The sequence below is a fragment of the Anneissia japonica genome, unplaced genomic scaffold (assembly GCF_011630105.1).
Source record: "Anneissia japonica isolate Jap-2015-1 unplaced genomic scaffold, ASM1163010v1 scaffold9013_len99286_cov115, whole genome shotgun sequence".
Classification (NCBI taxonomy): domain Eukaryota; kingdom Metazoa; phylum Echinodermata; class Crinoidea; order Comatulida; family Comatulidae; genus Anneissia; species Anneissia japonica.
The window spans coordinates 83,192-99,621 of NW_022688095.1; the positions used below are offsets into that span (position 1 = coordinate 83,192).

Below are 16,430 nucleotides of genomic sequence, written 5' to 3' on the forward strand. Positions count from 1 at the left end.
GTCCCGAAGAGGGACTTTTACAGGAGGTGGGGGGATCTATACTACCTCAGCCCCACCATGGTTGGGGCTGAGGTAAGAAATATTATGATTATGGCCCCTAGATGGCAGGAAATGGCACTCTTTAGACTCAAAATCTGAGTAGAATTTTCTTTTTTTCTCAGATTTTTTTTTAATTCTGAAAAATTTAGTACAAGTCCTTTACCACTCTATACCCGACTGGTCGGGTGAAGTCGAATTAGTGTTTGACATGTTATTATTTTTGCTTAATGTTATTTTAGAACATTAGTCCTTCCATATAGTAAAATTGTTATGTTGTTGTTAAATTGCTTTTTCTTTGTAAGGAAAAGACATAAAATAGTCTGGAAACCTTGATGTGCTTTATTTTGTCTGCCTTTATTCAATATTTATCACTAAATTAGTCACTTTAACTACTTTCTTTTGTTTTATTAAATGTTATGGTTTGAGTTATTATTATTAATTTTAAAATTCTTACATTATTATTATTATTATTATTATTATTATTATTATTATTATGTTATTGTTCTTTAATATTATTAGGGAATAAGCTTTTAGCAATTTTCTTTTTGTAGGTAATGCAGCCAAACTGGTGCACACACCTCTCACTGACAAGTGTTACCTCACTCTCACACAAGGAATGTATATGGGAATGGGAGGTAATCCATACGGACCCGCTGGAACCGGGAAGACGGAGTCAGTCAAGGCTCTCGGAGGGTTGTTTGGACGCCAAGTGCTTGTCTTCAACTGTGATGAGGTAAGTAATGTTAATTTAGCTAAAAAGTCTGTCCAAGCTATCAAATTTGACAAAAACATGTGACATGCCTAAATATGGTCATGATGACATCACATCATAACTATATATATAAGCACATCATTACTATATCTGAGCATGCAAGTTTTCTTATCAAATAAAATTTGATAGTCTGGACAAGGCTTTAAAATTAATATTGTTAATAAAAAATTCTTAATTTCAGTAGAAATCTGTTTTGTTTTAATCTACAAAAAAGAAATCTTGTATAAATATTCTGGTTTTAATGGGAGATCATTTGGCTTCTTTAAAACCCATCATGTGGGAATTTGACAAAAAGAGAACGTTTAAATGTTACGTGGTGTTACTGGCACTGCATTGTGACTCCGTTAAGTCCCCATGGGCCCATGCAAAATTTCTAATTTGAGTTGCTTATAAAAGTCTAATTTTCTCTATAAAATAGAGAAAAAGTTTTAGAAATATCTGTTTAATTTAAAGTATTTGTACGTTGCTTAAAAGATTTGTATATGTTATAAAGGACAATATACTGAAATTGCATATCTAGGGGTCATTCACAATTATCAATAATTTTTCACTTCTGTACAAACAGTAATCTTTTATTACTGTTTGTATACTTGCTTGTTTGTACTCCCTCTCTGAAAGTGTTCTTAAAAAATGTTGATTTTGCAAAACCATTTGAAGAAAGAAAACAAAAACTACTGTTTGGTTTACATAAAAATGTGTATTATATCCATGATTGCATTATAATTAGTCATAAAATTCTATTATTGTTAATGTTACATGTTCTTTTGAATCAACATTTTAATGCATATGTAAAAAGTGTACGTATTTGTCCATACCCTCTCCCCGAGATTGTACACTGGTGAAAATGTTGATAATTGTGAGTGACCCATTATTCTTATCTGTTTTATGTAGGCTATTGATGTGAAGTCAATGGGAAGGATCTTTATTGGTTTAGTAAAGTGCGGAGCATGGGGATGTTTTGATGAGTTCAACCGCTTGGAGGAGCCTGTGTTGTCGACTGTTTCAACGCCGATCCAAACAATCCAAGCAACAATGAAAAGCAGGAAACTAACTTGTGAACTTCTTGGTAGAATTGTAAGTATCACTTGTTTGTTCATTACATGCATTTTACACATGAAAATACAAATATGGCACTACACATACTTACATACATGAAAATAATATAAAAACCCCTGGATAGAATTTTAGATATTATTACATTCATTCTGCATAAAGGATTTCTCAGGAAAGTCTTTCTGGTTGATAAATTTTAATAAGAGCCAATCCTCTGATCTTTTCCAAAGAGTGTGTACTTCATTCTTTAACATATGCACATGAACCAGATAGCACATGAAGCCATTGACCTAAATGCCTCTTCCACTTAACTTGCATTTCAGCTTCCAGATTAAACACAAGAAAAGCAGAGTTGGAATATAGTCTGAAAGAATTTTCACGGTTCACCGCACACACAGCGGCTACCACCAGTTCATCCAACTGAAATATATTGCTTTCTAAATAATTATAATTTTAGTATACATGGCTCATGAATCTTGCATTTTATAATGGTAATGTATGTGTTTCTGATTATATACTGCCCTCTATATATTTTCAGATTGATATTGACCCAAATTCTGGTATATTCATCACTTTAAACCCGGCTGGAAAAGGTTACGGTGGTCGTAAGAAACTTCCCGATAATTTGAAGCAGCTGTTCAGACCGGTAGCAATGTCACAGCCTGATATTGAACTGATTGCGGAGGTCATTTTGTTTTCGGAGGGTTTCAAAGAAGCAAAGGAGCTAGGCAGAAAACTTGTGGCCATTTTTAACCTCTCCAAGTAAGTTGGTAGTTGAATACAGGTAATGGTCCTTATAGGAGTAATATTTTGCCCTACCTGACGTATTATACCGAATACTCAGTACGTCCCCAAATACTAGCGAAAAAAATTTGCAATGATGATTGTTAATAATGCCTATAAATATGGTCATGATGACATAGATTGGAGCATGAGGAAGATGATGATCATGATGACGACGAAAGATGACAATGAAAGAGATAAAAATTTATGACACAGTGATTATAATTATATATTTGTTGATAATTCTAAGAAATAAATGCAATTTATATTAATAAACTACTTTAACAACCACACAAATTTTATTTGTTAGGGAGCTTTTAACCCCCCAGCAGCACTATGATTGGGGACTGAGAGCCTTAAAGACTGTGCTACGAGGCTGTGGTAATAGGCTGCAACAAGCTAGGCAACAGGCCAATGAAGCAGACGATAAGGGTAAGTCACATGACTATTTAATGTATTCAAAGAACGTTTTTCTCTTGGTATTTTATGTTTGTACGTATCTCTACACTCAGAATATATGGGTACTCAGTACAAGTTTATGTGTTCGTCCACCAAGGACAAAACTAGTACATTACTCTTTGGGGAGTTGCTTTCGATTTGCATGCTAAGCTAGAACGGATTTACTCATTCATGACCGTCCTCTGCGCAATGTAAGTTTGTGCAAATTACATTCTAGAATCCATGCAACAACAAGAACTTAACATTCTTGCATGTGCAGATGACTTTTGGGACGTCATTACATTCTATATCCTACTGTCGTCCTGTCGAAGCTTCCTAATTTTGGAAACTCATTGAATATAATGCTAGCTATAAAGACCAAACATTATTATTGCTCTTTGGTTATTAAAATTGAGTGGTGTCCAAGAAATTTAAAAAAATAAATAAGTGAAGGAACTATTGATTTTTTCGTGGACACTTGCCTTGATAAATCAACCAATTGTCATTGTTCCTTAAAGTACACCCCACGGCAAAAATAGAACCGACTGATTGTTCCAGCACGTAACGGCACCTACGCAGAAACTATTGTTTACTGATAAATCTGATGGAATTCTTTGCTCAGGTCCTGTAAACATCGAAGAGTGTAAGCTGATAGTGCAGGCCTTGAGGGTGAACACAATCTCAAAGCTGACATTCTCCGATGCTAAACGATTTGATGCGCTGGTTAGGGACGTCTTCTTAGGAGTTGAACTCAAAGACATTGAGTTTGAGAAACTCTCAAATGCTCTTAAAGAGGTCTGTGCAGAAAGTAATATGGTTGTCATGCCAACACAGGTAAATGGCCATTGTCAGTAAAATACTAATTTTATTACTGATCGTTAACTTTGTACCATAATGTTTTTTTTTTTTCTCATCCATTAGCAACTCACCAATTACTGGATGGAATGATACTTCATATTACTAAGGCCTTAGACTATCAAATTCTATTTGACAAAAAACTGTGGTATGCCCATATATAGTCATGATGTGCCTATATATGGTCATGGTCTGATGTCATCATGACCATATTTAGGTATGTCACATGGTTTTGTCAAATAAAATTTTATAGTCTGAATAGGGTTTAAGTCTTTTTATGAGGCTTAGGAAGTTAAGTATCATGGTAAAAATTGTTTGTGCTTAATTTCTCTAATGCAATACTTTTCACAGATAAAGAAAGCAATGGAGCTGTACGAACAGCTACGCCAGAGGACAGGTGTTGTGGTGGTTGGTCCCAGTGGGTCTGGGAAGTCCACCACTTGGAAGATGTTGCGTGCTGCTCTAAGCAAGATTGGGCAGCAGGTGAAGCAGTATACGATGAATCCCAAAGCCATCCCAAGAACTCAGGTGTGCTAATGATCTTGTAGCTTAGATAAATAGTATAAGAGACATCCAAATCCATTAGAAGTATTGTGGTGTATTCCACATAGAGTAGTACTTAGAATATTATTATTATTATTTATTATTAATTATTATTATTACTATTATTATTATTATTATTATTATTTATAACTGCTTTTAACTGAAACATCATATCGAATATTACAACAGAAATTAATCTTAAACATTCCTTCCTAATAAGAACTTAGAATTGGGCCATTAAATTAAGGCATTAAACTTTCAAATGCAAGTAAATCCAATACTAACACTAATCAAAGTAAATTAAGGAAAAATATAACAGCACAATATGTGGCGAAGACAAGCCAAACCAGTCACTCGTTGCAAAAATCGATATTAATTTATCAACACTGGGTTAAATAGTAAAATGAGGGCTATAAAATGGTAAAAGAATCATTTAAATCCAACATTTCATTATGAAGTTACAGGAGTTTAAACATACAGCTTTTTAAAGAACAATAAATCTGTTCATAATTTTGAGCATTCTCAGGCAGAAACCATCAAATCATTAAAAATTGTTGGTATAACATAGAAAATGGGAAAAATAACAGCTTAGTATGAAATATAGATATATAAAGGTTGTTTAGTGCACTAAAATAGATTTCAAAAATGTTGACATTCCAGCATGTTTCGGCCATTATCTCTAAACCAGGATTTGCAATGAGTGACTGGTTTGGCTTGACTTTGCCACATATGGTCAAAAGGCATTTATCACATCCTTAATATCTCATTATTATATCCTGGTATATATTAAATAATCAATACAAATATTATTTGAATATTTTTATATTATTTCTTGTAGCTACTCGGATACATTGATATGGACACCAGAGAATGGTCAGATGGGGTACTGACCAGCAGTGCTAGACAAGTGGTCAGGGAGCCTCAAGGTATGAAACGATTTTGCAGTGATATTTAAAAAAAAAACCACTTAATTTTTAAATAAAGTTTTTAACTTTATATTTAAGTAGCTTTAGGTTATTAGCTTTAATAAGAAATTAAAACAACATATTTCACCAGTCTATTATTGGTAATAATAATAATTGACAGATTCTTTGTGTACCTTACCCTTTAATTAGCTGGTCAATCAATGAAGGATTTTCAAAGCACCGTGCTAGCTCTACTTCATCAGACATATCTGATATAATATCTGTTAAGACTGACAGACTGTTAGGCCGGCGTAAGATTTGAGCCCTGTCCAGACTATCAAATTTTATTGTATGCCCATATATAGTCATGATGTGCCTATATATGGTCATGTTGTGATGTCATCAATGACCATATTTAATCATGCCACATGTTTTTTGTCAAATATTTTTTACATCTGATTGTTTTTTCGATAGAGGTTCAGTCATGGATAATCTGTGATGGCGATATCGACCCTGAATGGATTGAGTCACTGAATTCAGTCCTTGATGATAATCGATTGTTGACGATGCCTTCGGGAGAACGTATCCAGTTTGGTCCAAATGTCAACTTCTTATTTGAGACACATGATCTTAGCTGTGCCTCTCCTGCCACCATCTCCAGGATGGGTATGATATTTCTAAGGTAAGGCCCTTTTCACACTATGTGGTTTTATGTAATGGCTTTGTGTGATTTGCCCATATATGGCCATAATGATGTTATTACACACTTATATAGGCATAATGATGTCATATCACACCCTTATATGGCATCATGATAATGTCATATCACACCCTTATACGGGTATGGTGATTTCATACCTCATGGCCATGCAATATGAACTGTTTGCTCCAATTAAAATTTTTCAAATCTGTCTTTGATATTTTTCATTCTTCCATTATTATTTTTTTTGGGTAAATATTAGTGTAATTTCTATATTTTTATTTTTAATAGTAGTACCTCTTCAGAAGTCCTGACATTTCAGTTCACATTTTGTAAGATAATGACAAATATTATTGATTTCTATTTCATGTGAGTTCTTCAATGAATATAGTGCTGTTCCATAACTACAATGTTCAGCATTACTGCAGTATGTAGAGAATATTTCTTTACAGAAATTATTATATATTTGTATGTTATTCAGTGGTGAATATAAATCCAGAATTATTATTATTAGTGAGGAAGATGTTGATGATAAGAAGTTGGTAAAGTCTTGGATGAAGGAAAACCCAGAAGAAAACCGGAACCAACTAGAAGGCTGGATAGAGGATCATTTCTTCCGTGGTCTGCAGTGGGTATTAGCAAAGAATGACTTTGTAGTTGAGACCAGTAAACTGGGGGTAATATGGAATGGTCTGTCCCACCTGTGGGGAGTTGCTAGTAAGCCCCAGTTTACCGTGTCTCTCATTAGAGGTCTGGGAAGTAACTTGAACGAAGCTACTCGGCAGGAATTTGCTAAAGAAGTAAGTTGGTTGTTGGTAAAATACTTAAATTCATAATTTTTTTTATCATGGTTTCTTCTTCTTAATTCATTATTAATCAATTTAATTATATTGAACACTGAAAACTTTTTATCAAAGTTCTGCTAAAAGTTGCACATTTATGGGAAAAAAAACTAAATACATCAGATTAAATAATTATCCATATAAAAAATATATTAAAAACTATAAAAAGAATGCTGCTTTATGATTCCTGAGTGAGGATGTACTGCATTGAAACAGCATTTAAATGACCTTCCTATAAAAAATCTCTGATAGACAAAAACACTTTACTATAGAACACAGTGTTCTATACTTTAATGTAACCGTCTACCTTAAACAAAATGAGAGTGGTGAAGGTATTGAACTAGAGCAACCTCAAATGTTTATGTTTTACACTGTGACTACCATTAGTTTAGTTAGCAGATCTATGGTATTGCTGTATTTATCTTTTGATATTGATTGACTCATTTCTCACACCTTCCAGGTTTTCAGCTGGACACAAGAGATGCCCCCTGACTCCAGAAGACCCCTTGATACTTACTACGATGAGCGAACGGAGAGCTTGATGTCATATGAGATGCAGGTATACACAAGCGTAAAAACAATTTAAAATTACTGTAAAACCGGGCACTTGCTGCGCTGTACAACTGTCAGCCGATGAATACAACTCCGCTTAACATCTTCTTTAAATCTAAAAAATAAATAATCTAATGGATTAAAACAAAAGCATACATAGATAAAAAGTCAAAATTATTTTTATTAACATTTTATTTAGGTTTCTGAAAATTTGAATGCGGATGATTTTTCATCATCCGAATCTCTACCTGTGATCAGTACGCCATGCGTTCAGCGTTGCTTTGATTATTTGGCGCCATGGTTGAAACCAGAAGACCGACAACCATTCATACTGGTCGGCCCTGATGGTTGTGGCAAAGGGTGAGTACAAATGCATACAACATGGCAGCATATAGTTCCAACCCATCAATTAGCTTCTTAAAAACAATGAAATTAAAATTTAATTGAAACTTGATTGTTTTTCTTTATCCAAAAAGGATGGTACTCAAGCATTGCTTCTCTCAAATGCGATCAGTCCAGATTGCCACGGTCCACTGCAGTGCTCAGACCTCACCCATTCACATTCTTCAAAAGCTTCAGCAGACTTGCATGGTCATCAGTACCAACACAGGCCACATATACCGGCCAAAAGACTCCGAAACTTTGGTCCTCTACCTCAAAGATCTGAACCTACCAAAGCCTGACAAGTGGGGAACCAGTCAACTCACTGCTTTTCTGCAACAGGTATTGTAATATCAGTGTATTTCCTGTTAATCTTTATAAGGCCGATATTTTGTAATATTAGTAATTGGGACTAAAACACATGGGATATGTACCTAAATATGGTCATGATGACATTACATTATGACCATATACAGGCCTATCGTCACTATACTTTGAGACTCGTTGAGATAACAGAAGCTTTCACATACACAGTACACTTCTTCACTTCACTTACTGCTGTAATAGACTAGTATAGTTCACTATATTATCCATTATTAATATTTTGGTGTGAATATATCCAGATGTAAAATAACTCACAGAAAATTAACTGACTTGGATGTACCCTTGAACACATTCAGTATATATGGGAAAGTAAATCACTTGAGACTACCATTGTCACTACCAATATTGGTCTACTATTTTAGTTATTGACATATAATGGGTTCTATGATACAAACTTGGAGTGGGTCGGTCTGGAAGGGGTTCAGATTGTTGCGAGTATGAATGCAGCACATACTGTAGGACGCTACCAGCTCACTTCCAGATTTACGTCTATTGTACGCATTTGCTGTTTAGGGTAAGTATTGTCTGAGTTAATAAACCTTTTTTAAATATTACTAGATTGCTTGTATAAAATTTTCTAGATTTATTTTGACCTTTAGACTGATTCTTCTCATTTCATGCATAAATTGATCATTATTGCATGCAGTAAAGACGAAGAGTGCAGCGCAATAAAATTGAAAGAAGGACCAAGGAATTTTCATGGTTTGGTGTCATCATTATCAAGCTAAACTCATTTGTTGTCTGCAAAAGAATACATAAATTAGTGATGATCACTTACTGTAATTTCAGTTATGCTGACCAGGATGAGCTCCATTCCATCTACAGTGCATACCTGAGACCTGTGCTCCATCAAAGCCTGGAGAGGCATGTAGTGTGGTACTCAACAGCAAGAGTCCATCAACTTGCTGGCTCTATGATCCGAGTCTATGAGCAGGTTAGTGTCTATTATTGCAGCATCGCTTTTAGAAGTACACATTAAATGCACATAATTAGCTCTGCATTGGCCTAGCTAGAAGAAATGTAAATGATTTGAATAAATACATTTGGAAATACAGGTCTTCCCCCTAAGTAAAGACCCTTCCAATTAAAATTATCTTAAGTGCCGGCGCCAGCGTCTGAAATCTGGGGGGCAAGATCCCCGACAAGAGCCAAGTGAGTGTGATCGTGTGTCGATTTAAATGTCTCGAAAGCGGTCCAGGTGCGGACCCCCCCACCAAAAAAAATATGACAATTTAGGGATTTCAGAGGCTCATTTAATCAATTTTATCTATACTTACTTACTTAGTCCCCTTTGGGATATAAGGCTGCAACAAAGTTTCTCCACAACTGTTTATCCTTTACCATCTTCTCTGCTGTTTCCCATTTCAGATTCTCAGTTTCTAGTTCAGCCATAATTGTTCTTCACCATGTAGTTTTTGGTCTGCCCCTGTTTCTTTTCCCTTGTGGAGTCCATCTGAGTGCTACTTTTGGGATATGATGTTGTGTCATTCTGAGGACATGGCCCAACTACCTCATTCTTCGGCGTCGTATTTCTGTTACTATATTTTGACAATGCGTTTTCTTATGTAGGTCATTATTGGATATCACTACTGGCCAGAATATTCTGCAAATCTTCCTGAGACAGCCATTATGGAATGATGATAATTTTTACATGTCAGATTTTGTTACATGCCAGCACTCAGAACCATAGAGATGGATAGCTTTCACAATGCTGTTATACAACTTCCCTTTTGTTTTTAATCGGAATTGTTGAGATCTCCAAATTGACTGCAGTTTGATGAATATGTTCCTTGCTTTGTTAATTCTAGATTTGATGTCTTTGCTGGTACTGTCCTTTTGCTTACATTGCTACCCAGATAAGTAAAATCGTCAACTTCATCCACATGCTTGCCACTGATTGTTAAAGGATTCTGATTGGCATGTGTTCATCTTTAAACATTTTGTTTTGTTTTCATTGATTTTCAGGCCTGTTTGTTCTGCAAATCTGCAGAGTCTGGATGTTTTCTCTTGTACGTGTCGTGCTTCGTATACAAAAGTACAATGTCATCTGAGAAATCGAGATCCTCAAGCTTAGAAAAAGGTGTCCATTGGATGCCTCTTGGGGAATCTGCAGTTGTATTTCGCATTACCCAGTCAATTGCCATCAGAAAGAGTATTGGTGACAGTATGCAACCCTGGCAAACCCCTGATTTAACTTTGAACTAGTCGGAAAGACCATTTTTGACAAGCATGCTACATTCAACGTGGTTATAGAAACTCTTAATAAGCTGTACTAGTTTTGAGGGAGTACCGTACGAACTTACAATTCTCCAGAGACTGTCGCTGTGTATGCTGTTGAACGCCTCATGAAAATCGATGAAAATTAAATGCAAGGGTGCCTTCCATTCAAGGCACTGCTCCATAATATTGTGCAAAGTGAAGATTTGGTCGATGCATCCTCTTCCCCTTCTAAAGCCAGCTTGCTCTGGTTGCAACTTGGCGTCAATGGCTGACTCTATTCATGAATATAATATCTTGCAGAAAACTTTGCTAGGAATTGGTAAAAGAGTGATGCTACACCAATTATCACAGATGGTTAGATCCCCCTTTTTGGGTAATTTAACAATTAGACATTTACTCAAATCATCAGGGATTGTACCATTTGACCAAGTGCAGGTAAAGAGATCAGTGGGAACATACGTGGCTGTAATGATATCGGCTTTCAGGATTTCAGCCTGAATAGAATCTACGCCTGAGGCTTTACCACCTTTTAAACCTAGAATGGCTTGCTTGACTTCTTTCTTGGTTGGCGGCTCTATGTTTATGTCTAGATATGATCTGGATGGGTGCGGGTGTGCAGGTGTATCTGGTTATTTAATATTTCAGTGAAATGCTGGGTCCATCTATTTGGTTGCTCTTGTTATGAAGTAAAGGTTTTCCATATTTATCCTTCACTTGTATTGACTGATTAGAATCGATTTTAGAAAGAGTCTTGGTAGTCTTGTATACTTTGCTTAGGTCTCTTTTACATGCAACCTCTTTTGTTTCAACAGCCTTGGACTCCAGGAAGATTCTTTTATTCCTACATGCACTTTTCTTTACTTACTTGTTCATTTCTCTGTATGCTTCTTTAAGCTGGTCCAAGATTCAAATTGATATTGTGTTGAGAATTTTGTGTTGAGAATTTTTTTTCTGATGACCTTCCTTTCCTCAATGTCCACATATGTTGAGTTAGCCATTCTTGTTATTTGCCTATTTTCACCTCAGAACCATTTTGCCAGTTTGAACATTAATACTTTCCCATTTTGTTTCAACATCCTGTGTGCCAAATATCTACAGATTTAAGAGTGTCCTCCAGAGCACTGAAACTGTTTTGAAGTTTCAGCGTGAACTGTTTCTTAACTTCTGGAATCTTGAGACGGGAGACATCCAATCTTTGTCTCCTCAGTTTCTCACATTCCTGAGTTTCACATACTATGTGGTGATCACTATAATCATCTGCACAATGGAATACAGTGAACTGCGCCATTTATTATTGATCGTAATGTGATCAATTTGGTTTTCATCCCCACCATTTGGTGATGTCCAAGAAATTTTGTGAATATCCTTGTGAGGATAAAGAGTTCCTCCAATGACAAGATTGGTAAGTGAGCAACATTCAGTGAGTTAATCTTTTCTTTCCTTGGTTACCAATAATGCAACCCTGCCAGTGTGAGAGTTACTTTGCCAAAATATAGAATGGGTGTGCCTTTGTTCCTCACTGTGAGCCCTGAACCAATCCAGCGGCACTCACTAACTCCTAAGATGTCCAAATTGTATCTTTGTATTTCTTTGATGACTTGTGCTGTCTATTTTGTGAATACTTACTTGGATAACTGACTAATTGCCATTGTTCCCAAAATGGAACACCCCTTCGAAAAATGGAACAGTACGACCCAAGGCGCCACGTGCGAACCGTCTCCCTAACAACTCGACTCACTAACTCCTAAGATGTCCAAATTGTATCTTTGTATTTCTTTGATGACTTGTGCTGTTTTAGATACCTTGTAGATAATGCGAACATTCCATGTTCCTATACAAAGTTCTCTCTTTGGCCTAAAGAAACTGTCCATCACTCTCCTGACTTCCCCGTTGGAGCTTTCATAAGAAGTGTCCATCATGCCGTTTGATCGACCACAGTTCCTATCTAGCCTAATTGTAGTATTCTTCTTTGTTGCAGTTTCAGAACAATATGTTTTTACGGGATGAGTTTGTCAACCAAGCCCAACCCCCAGCCTGGAGGACCAGATGGACTGCTCTTAGTTTGTTCTCATACTCCTTGACCTGTCCGGCATAGTTAGACCTACCAGGGTTTTAAATCCCCGCCGACTTAGCTCGCAGGGTTACATAAGGACCTTCTCCACCGACGACAAAGTGGCAGCCCAAGGAGATGGAGTTTATTTATAGATAGTCTACTAATATGTAGAAAATACATATAGTATTTTTTCTCCCCGACAAATTGTGGTTTCTCCTCTTTTCTACGGGTGCAAGCTGGGGGAGGGGAAATTTCTAGGGGGTAAATTCCCCCCGTGCCCCTGCAGTACCGCCACTGATTTTCTTAATGTAATGGTTTTACTTAAAATGGTGAGTAGACTTGAACTTGACCACCTCCGATGAAAAACCACTTTTCTGTGGTTCCAAATTAACAAATTTCTTTTATCTTTATTATTCTGGAGACCAAAGCAGCTAAAGACCAAAGTTGTTTTAATTAGAGAATTATTTACCATATTTTGTAAAACACCTTGTAACATAAGGCTAAAAAAAGGTTGTGTTGCCCCAAAAAAACAGTGACCTTTTAAATTATAATCCACCTTATTAAAACTATAATTAAGGCTGGTATAATGATTTGTAGCTACCGTCATCCACCCCATGCATGTCAACTGGTAAAACATTAACCATAATAGGGAGCTTTTGATTTGGACAACGACGTAACTCTAAAACAGGTTTACTCATCTGTGACCATTCTCATCATAACATAAATTTGGGCCAAATTGTGTTCTAGAACTCAACGTTCTCGCATGTGCTGATGACTTCTTTGTGATGTCATTATGTTCTCAAACCTACCGTTGTCTCGCAGTCAAGAGCTCCTTATTATGTTAATACTTAGAATTGCTTTTTTAAAACATCGTACAAAAATGGCCTCCCCTAGATTTTTAAGATTTTTGGTTGTTCAGACTTAAGCAACACCATGATTTTGTTCTAAAGATTATGATCAAATGAATATTCATTCAATTTTGATGCAGGTGCGTTCCAGATTCACTGTTGATGATTACAGTCATTACCTATTTACGCCTCGTGACTTGACACAGTGGGTACTGGCTCTTCTACGGTACGACCTTAATGCCTCTACCTCTGAGGGTACCAGTGACTATGTCCTTGAGGTGTGGGCCTATGAGGCAAGGAGGCTATTCCGAGATCGACTTGTTGGTGAGAAAGGAATGGCAGCATTTGAGAGCATCTTGATGGGAGTTCTCCAAGTGGATTGGAATGCTGGACACATTTTAGATAGTCTCAATGGTGAGTTGTTGACTGCTTCAGATTTTTTCTCTTGAAAACTATGTTGGTATCTTGATATAATAATTGAATAAATGTTTAACGATTGTTTGATTGATTGATGGAATTCAAATTAAAATTTAATTTCTGGAAAAACATGAAAACAAAACATAATGCTGCCTTCCAAGGATTGCCAAAATGTTATAAAAATATCAAGTTCTCCCCAGAGAGCATCATTACAAATTGAAAGTCATAACTATAAAGCAATTATTAATATCACTCGTACAATACATACAAATAAATGCCAATTGTGATTAAAGATGATTGCTATACAAGAGCAAGTGTAAACATTACTTAAGGCAGCAATCTCAATATTCTGTACTGCCATCCAGTTTTTGTTCCTTCCAACTATTCCTATCTCACTGTTCATTATGCCTCATAACTTTCTAGATAATTACTTTGTGACATGGGGAGCAAGGGCTGAAGCGGGCAGCAGTGCAGGTGCTCCTCTGCCCCCGAATGGAAAAGCTCTTGGACGGCTCAGCTCAAAAGATTTGAAAGAAGTGATCGAGAAAGGTGTTCTTGATTATGGTGAGATATCAATTTTAACACTTTTGATTTTGTTTAATTTAAAAGTCTATTTTGTGAATGAACAACAGTGAAATGTAAATGAAGATGATTGTGTGGTACCAGCTTTGATTTGTATATATGTAATTTGAATATTTAAAAATAAAAATTCCCAATAAAACTTACTATATTTAAAAGTGAAATGTAAATGAGGATGATTATGTGGTATTTATTTTTTACCCGTTTTGATCATAAGCTAAATTTTTAATAAGGAAATGTCCCAATCAAAACTTTATGTTTTCTAGGCCGTGAGACTCGCGAGTTGGATCTGCTTATATTCCGTGAGGTTCTTGAACACATTGCTCGTGTTGACAGGGTTCTGACCCAGCCTGGGGGCTCTCTCCTTCTTGCTGGGCGTAGTGGAGTTGGCAGGAGGACTGCAGCTAATCTGGTGTCGTTTATGCATCGCGCACAGCTCTACACGCCAAAGATGTCCAGAAACTATGGATTGAAACAGTTTAAAAATGATCTGAAGAATGTAAGTCTACTTTAACATGGATGTTATGTATATAAATGTCAGAATAATACAAATAAAATGTACTGTGAGCAGATGTAATTGTGTGTTTTTTTTTTCTTGAATACTTACCTTGGTGAACCTATGTATTTTAAGTTCCCTTTTAGGACATAATTCCAATTCTAAAAGAAAAGTCTATTTTGTGAATACTTACCTGGATAAACCGATACATGCCTAAGTTTCCTTTGAAACTTACTCTCGAGCATAAAAAGAAAAATAATGGACTTGCCCTAGCTTGCCTATATATGCCCTGCGTGAATGAACAATATCCTCGTTTCTTTCTCGCTTTATCTCATATATAGTGCGCTAAGGTGAATGATTCCTTTATTTGGCATGTTTTGTCACTAATTCTACAGTTTTCGCTTGGACTATGTAGTTCATCATAAGCAATGGCTGGTTTCTTTGTGCTTTTCTCTATAAAATAAGTAAGAGATAGTATCTCGCTATATAAATATTTTCTGGGTTCTCTCACTTCACTCACTAAACCTTTTTCTGAGGCTGTTGTTGTTTATTATGTTTATTATTATTTCAGGTGATGCAGTTGACAGGCATTGAAGGAGAGCAGGTAGTACTGATGTTGGAAGATCATCAGTTTGTGCATCCCCAGTTCCTTGAGATCATCAACAGTCTGCTGTCATCTGGAGAGGTTCCAGGATTATACACACCCGAGGAACTTGAACCCCTGCTGGCGCCGATAAGAGACAAGGCATCTGAGGAAGGGTTTCGAGGGGCTTTGGCAAACTATTATGCGTCAAGTAGGTGGTTACTTAGATAGTGTGTGTTGTCTGATACTCAGTGGTTAAGCCACAGTCACTTTTTGTCTCCTAGAAGTCTCATTCCTTTCAATTCTTTCTGCCTTCCAGCATCAGATAATTTTTAATGCTTATCTTAATATTTTTATATCTCGAAATACCTTTTAAATTAAATGTGCTCATTTATTGGTATTTACACATTTTCTATATTTCAAAATTTATCTTTCGATTTTTTATCATTTTGAAGAATTTTATATTGTAAGTATTTGTGTTTTTCTCATGAAGGGCCTCCACTCGACAGTGATTGATTTTACTTTTGGAGTGTCCTGTCTCTTGTTTTTTTTGTTGTTTTTTTTGTACTTTTGTGATTGCTCTTTTCTTTTTCTGTTTATGTACATTTTAATTGTTTGAGACAAATAAATGAAATGAAATAAAATAATGTAATGTAATGTAGTTAGACTTATGTAACACTTTATACAGAAGTCTCTAAGTGCTTAAGGTGTTGACTAGCTTGTGCAGTATCTTGCTTCTTCCCTAAGGGGCTCTTCATGTCTGAGCTACCTGCTAAACTGGTGCCAGCTACTCTCATCTCTCCACGTCTATATACTTTGGTCTACTTGCTTTAACTTTTAACTTGTTTTTGCTTTTTGACTAGGAATTCAAATCAATTTGCATATTGTCCTGGTAATGGACTGTGCAAATCCTATGTTTGCAGTCAACTGTAAAAGTAACCCTGCCTTCTACAAGCGCTGCTCGGTCCAATGGATGGAAGGATGGAG

The 16,430-nt window shown here is 36.1% G+C and overlaps 1 protein-coding gene across 1 annotated transcript in view; it reads left to right on the top strand.

The window, feature by feature from the left end:
- LOC117121275 (cytoplasmic dynein 2 heavy chain 1-like) overlaps positions 1-16,426 on the top strand; it is a gene marked incomplete at its 3' end in the record, with an annotated part of 54,940 nt that extends 38,514 nt beyond the window's left edge. Inside the window, exons 29-47 of the mRNA XM_033266411.1 lie at positions 591-772; positions 1,703-1,885; positions 2,403-2,626; positions 2,958-3,079; positions 3,708-3,919; positions 4,292-4,468; positions 5,322-5,409; positions 5,863-6,070; positions 6,603-6,888; positions 7,391-7,489; positions 7,682-7,842; positions 7,959-8,205; positions 8,610-8,761; positions 9,037-9,181; positions 13,509-13,782; positions 14,209-14,349; positions 14,631-14,863; positions 15,432-15,654; positions 16,307-16,426. Coding sequence (XP_033122302.1) covers positions 591-772; positions 1,703-1,885; positions 2,403-2,626; positions 2,958-3,079; positions 3,708-3,919; positions 4,292-4,468; positions 5,322-5,409; positions 5,863-6,070; positions 6,603-6,888; positions 7,391-7,489; positions 7,682-7,842; positions 7,959-8,205; positions 8,610-8,761; positions 9,037-9,181; positions 13,509-13,782; positions 14,209-14,349; positions 14,631-14,863; positions 15,432-15,654; positions 16,307-16,426 — 3,477 coding nt within the window. The remainder of the gene's footprint in view (positions 1-590; positions 773-1,702; positions 1,886-2,402; positions 2,627-2,957; positions 3,080-3,707; positions 3,920-4,291; positions 4,469-5,321; positions 5,410-5,862; positions 6,071-6,602; positions 6,889-7,390; positions 7,490-7,681; positions 7,843-7,958; positions 8,206-8,609; positions 8,762-9,036; positions 9,182-13,508; positions 13,783-14,208; positions 14,350-14,630; positions 14,864-15,431; positions 15,655-16,306) is intronic.
- Positions 16,427-16,430: the final 4 nt, after the last annotated feature.